The sequence below is a fragment of the Schistosoma mansoni genome (genome assembly GCF_000237925.1).
Source record: "Schistosoma mansoni, WGS project CABG00000000 data, supercontig 0244, strain Puerto Rico, whole genome shotgun sequence".
In the NCBI taxonomy this organism is placed as follows: Eukaryota; Metazoa; Platyhelminthes; class Trematoda; order Strigeidida; family Schistosomatidae; genus Schistosoma; species Schistosoma mansoni.
This window is the reverse complement of record NW_017386108.1, coordinates 232,584-238,004: the sequence shown is the minus strand read 5'-3', so window position 1 is coordinate 238,004 and position 5,421 is coordinate 232,584. Positions and strand designations below refer to the sequence as shown.

Below are 5,421 nucleotides of genomic sequence, written 5' to 3'. Positions count from 1 at the left end.
AGATAATGGCGACCATATGTTGCAGCTGTGCTCAGATAACCGCCTATTTCTTGCAAATACTAACTTTAAGCATAAGGAAAAACATCTTTTGACATGGCGACCCCCGAATTCGTCCCAACGTTGGACCCAATTAGATCACATCGCTATCAGCCACCGATGGAGGGGCTCGACAGAAGACTGTCGCTCATTCTGGAGCACATGTTTAGACTCAGATCATGCTCTAGTGCGAGCACGTATCTGTCTACGTCTTACTGGACGTAGGAAAGACACTGCAGGGAAGCCTCTAAGGGTTCTACTTAATGATAAGCAAGCTAAGAATATATTTCAGGAACAACTGGAAAAACAGTTAGACAGACATGTAAGTTGTGCCCACCCCGAGGCAGCGTGGAACGACATCCGAAAAGCTGTGGAAACAGCAGTGATATCCGCTAGTAAGGTAAGCCATAAGGTCAGGGAGAAACAATGGATCTCAACAGCATCTACCGCACTGATAGATGCTCGAAAACTCATCCTATCTGGCTCTGAACATAACGAAGAGCGGAGTCAGCTTAAGCGAAGGCTAATAAGAAGCCTACGCAATGATCGTGAACAGTGGTGGGTAGCGAAAGCAAGAGAGATGGAAAAGGCAGCGGCAATAGGTAACAGCAGACAGCTATTCAGACTTATTAAAGAAACCGGCACTAGGAACCCAACTATTAGCGAAACTATCTCAGACAAAGATGGGCATATCATTCATTCTCAATCGAGGAGATTGGATCGATGGGCAGAACACTTTAGGGATCAGTTCAACTGGCCTTCAGCCACACTTCAATTACCCACGATCCCCAGTCGTCCTGAATGGCAAATTGAGGTAAGTCCTCCAACTCTCTACGAGGTTGAAAAAGCTATAGGAAATCTAAAGCGAGGGAGAGCTGCAGGCCCTGACAAGTGTACCCCTGAGATTTCTAAGGATGGTGGTCCAGTACTAGCAACGAGATTGACTGAGGTCTTAGATAGAATCTGGGAACTGGACGTAATTCCATCTGACCGGTCCCAATTACTGATTGTGCCAGTCTATAAGAAAGGACAAAAGTCCTCCTGTGACAATCACAGAGGAATCAGTTTGACTAATATAGTGTCTAAAATATTAACTTCAATAATACTTAGGCGCCTAACCAAAGCTCGTGAAGAGCAGACTAGAGAAAACCAGGCTGGTTTTCGACCTGGACGTGGTTGCATAGACCAGATATTCACTCTACGTCAGGTCCTAGAACATAGACATACATTCAGACGTCCCACAATAGTAGTATTTCTTGACCTTAAGGCGGCATTTGACTCCGTTGATCGTGAGGTTCTATGGCAGTGTTTGTCAGTGAAAGGAGTACCAAAGAAGTACATTAACCTCATAAAGGCTCTGTACTCGAACACAACTGGTCGAGTTAGAGCCTATGGCGAACTGTCATCAGAATTGGTTACCTCAAGTGGTGTTCGTCAGGGCTGTCCACTCTCCCCATTCTTGTTTAACTTTGTCGTTGACATGCTTTTAGAGATAACACTTTCATCATTTAAATCTCCAGGAGTTGAACTTTTACCAGGAGGCTCACTTGTTGACTTAGAATACGCCGACGACATAGTTTTATTTGGCGAAGACGCTGACAAAATGCAGAGTCTTCTGACCACCATAAGCAACAATGCAGGCATGTTCGGGATGCGATTCTCCCCCTCGAAGTGCAAAATGTTACTCCAAGTTGGGGTTGCATCGACACCTGAACTAATGATGGAGTGAAGTAGTTGAGCGTGTTGACCGCTTCACTTATCTTGGGAGTCTCATCATCGGCGAGATATCCGTCTAGCAACAAAAAGACGGGTTCACTATGCAGCAGTCCCTTCCGTCCTACTTTATGGCAGTGAAACATGGCCGATAAGAGTAGAGGATATTCGTAGGCTACTAGTATTCGATCATAGGTGTCTTCGAAGCATTGCTCGTATATCCTGGGACCACCGGGTAAGTAATGCAGATGTTAGGAAACGGGTACTAGGTAAGGATGGAAAATCGATTGATGAGGTAGTGAAACTTGATCAGTTGAGATGGCTGGGACACGTGTTACGTATGCCCAACCACCGACTGCCCCGACGTGCAATGTTTTATGGTGTAGGAGTAAGTTGGAAGAAAGCTAGGGGCGGCCAGACCAAAACATGGCATAAATCCATGAAGTCGCTGACAAGTGGACTGGGCCGTGTTGGTAGGTGTAGACTACCTGGTTGGGATCCGCGAGATGATAGCAATCGACAGTTAGAGACCTTGAATGACATGACTCAAAATCGTTTGCAATGGTGAAGGTGCATCCACTCTTTGTGTTCTCGCAAATTCTAATCTACTGAATTCTTCATGTCCGTATCCTTTTTCTCTTTCCAAATTTATTTCAGCGTATTATACTCCTTCAATAACACCTTCAAACCCTTATCTTTCACATAATACTTATACTCTTACTACTTCTACCACTATGGGATTTGAATCGACAACTGCTTCTCTATGCTAATGTGTTATGGCAACTCGAACTGATGTACGTACGTACGAAGTTCTACGTTGTAACTGACTGACTGACTGACTGACAACATATAGCTAAGGAACACTCCAAAGGAGCTATCTGCACTAGCCATTTCGGCTTGTTCACTCTGATAGGTAGCATGATGTATCTAGTTCTTGCTGATGTAATTCCATAGTAGTCGGAAATAATTTCGATGATTCATAAAATAATTTTATATTTCAGTAGCTTGTATTTCGCGTAAAATAGTTTGGAAGTGATTTAATAGATTGTCTTCAATTGAACATAGAAAGAGTTTAAACATACGGATTATAATTGTGATATTCCGCTTTAATTCTCGTTTATAAAATCGGAGTATCTACTTGCTCAACACGTTCAGTAGTACCATGTCAAAAGTTGCATGATTTGCATTGGTTTGAGTGCCATTTCTTTAGTGGCTCCACAATGAATGAGAACTGTTACTCCCACTGCATTTTATTTCTATTGCATTTGCCTTGAAGTTCCGTATGATCAATAAGAGAGCAATCCTACATTGCTTGCAGTATCTTTTGTAAATTGATGTTAATGTAGCCTATGCACATAGTTTATGCACTGCTTGCTTGGTCGAACTAATAATCAAAATTTTTAAATCCTCCTCTCACTTATACACACACACACCTTAGTTAAACATAGTAAATTCGATGTTGATCTAGTAGGAGCATCTTCTAACTTTTACAAATTTTGCCAGTAGATTCTCTTTAAATCGGTCTTCATAAAACGTATACACAAAGCATTGTCACTTTGATTTCATATGATTAACCACAAACACTGAAAATACATAGTTTACTTTTAGATTGCTAAAAAACTCCAGAATTTTAAGAATGTTTATCTTTTCAACTTTCTTTTTAGTCTCTCCACTGATTCTCGTCTGTCGAATAGTAAGTTTATTTTGTTTTTGTTGATAAATTCGTAAAAATATCCTATGGCAGCTAAGTTGACAGGATATTTTTAATATTTTCACAGTTGAAATCACGACTTGATATAAGCTAGACCATTGTTGAAAATCTGGAAGCACTGGATGGCCATGTCGTTCCAATATGTGACTCCTCAATAATGCTCACCCACGACCCCATACTTGGGATTCGGACTCAGAACCTTCGGTATCGCACACGAACCTATAATGTCTAGACCACTGAGTCACCAGCCAACGGTGTTATTGTCTAACTGTAATCAATCCATGATCTTGCGCAACCATCCATCCATTGCCTGGGATAGATAACGGTCACACTCGACACGAATTTGACTCCTTTGGTCATGACTTTTCATATTTTTTAGATTTACAGTGTTCAACCATACAGCATTTTCATTATAAATTTCAAAAGAATTAATGTTAAGGGTTGGCAAAGTAAGGGCAGCGTTCCTACAGTTAAAGAACATGTGGGACTCAAAACAACTTTCAACCAACATCAAAGTCAGAATCTTCAGTACAAACGTCAAGATAGTCCTACTGTATGGAGCTGAAACGTGGAGAACTACTACAACCATCATCAAAAATGTACAAGTATTTATAAACAATTGTCTACACGAGATACTCAGTATGCGTTGGCCGGATACCATCAGCAACACCTTACTGTGGGAGAGGACAAACCAACTTCCAACTGAGGAGGAAATTCGGAAAAGACAGTGGACGCGGATAGGATAGACATTACGGAAATCACCAAGCTGCATCACGAGGCAAACGCCAACATGGAATCCTGAAGGGAAGGGGAAAAGAGGAAGGCTAAAGAACACACTGCACAGAGAATTGGAAGCAGACATAAAAAGGATGAATAGCAACTGGAAACAACTGGGGAGGATTGTCCAGGACAGAGTTAGATGGAGAGTACTGATGGGCGGCCTATGCTCCTCCACAAGGGGTAACAAGCGTAAGTAATAATAGTAATAGTATACTAAGCTTGCTTGATGAGTTGTAATTGTAATAGTTGTAGTGTGGTGAACAACAACAAGAACAAGAACAAGAACAAGAAGACGAGTGGGGACAATCCAATGTATTTGAAGTGAAAATTGCAGAATGTCTTAGTAAAATGTGAGAGGAAAACAGTAAATACTTAATTTGCAAAATATCAATGAACCTTGACTGTTCCTTTGCGAATGTCAATCAATCGTCTCACAATTCACTGTTCCTTCATTTCAATACCAATCGCTTTCTGTTCACGTTCTTTCCTCCTTGAACTTCACGAATTTCTGCTGCCAGACATTCTATTCCTGACTCGCCATATATACTACTTATATAGATATAAGTAGTATTAGTAGTAGTAGTAGTAGTATTCGTTGTTGTTGATGACTGTGATGATGTTGGGCTGTGATTGTGTGATTGTGGTAGTATGTATGTGATAGTGGGTATTGTGTGTGATGTGAAAATGTGATGTTAGTGGTTGTGAATAGGTATGTTGATGGTGGGATTCGAACCGGCGTCGTCTAAACGTGGTTCCCCATCCAACGCCTTAGACCACTCGACCACACGGAAAATGATTGGAACTACACAAAACTTACTCATCAATTTCAACATTCCATTTCACCATCATCATGCAAATACACTCTGCTATTCACGACAACACTACACACTACACAACACATACTACTCAATCAATCACTCACTCACTCAATCACTCACTCAATCACACACTCACTCACACACTCAAACAATCAATCACACAACCACTCACCACTCATCACCCCGTGTCAATCCATTCACCACTGTCTGCTTCGACAAACTACGCAGTGTAACACGTTCAGATGATGAGTCAGTGAGGGAGAGTGTGTTTCATCCTGTGTGTTTGACACTTGTCCACTCAATGTGTGTGCATGCCATCCCACGTGCTGAATCAAGTTCACACTGAGTTAAGCAATCGGCACA

The 5,421-nt window shown here is 41.6% G+C and overlaps 1 protein-coding gene across 1 annotated transcript in view; it reads left to right on the top strand.

Moving 5' to 3' along the window:
- Smp_124770.1 (protein kinase) overlaps window positions 1-5,421 on the top strand; it is a gene marked incomplete at both ends in the record, with an annotated part of 44,769 nt that continues 39,348 nt past the window's right edge. Inside the window, 1 exon segment of the mRNA XM_018790965.1 lies at window positions 1-4. Within this exon segment, the coding sequence (XP_018647377.1) occupies window positions 1-4 (4 nt within the window).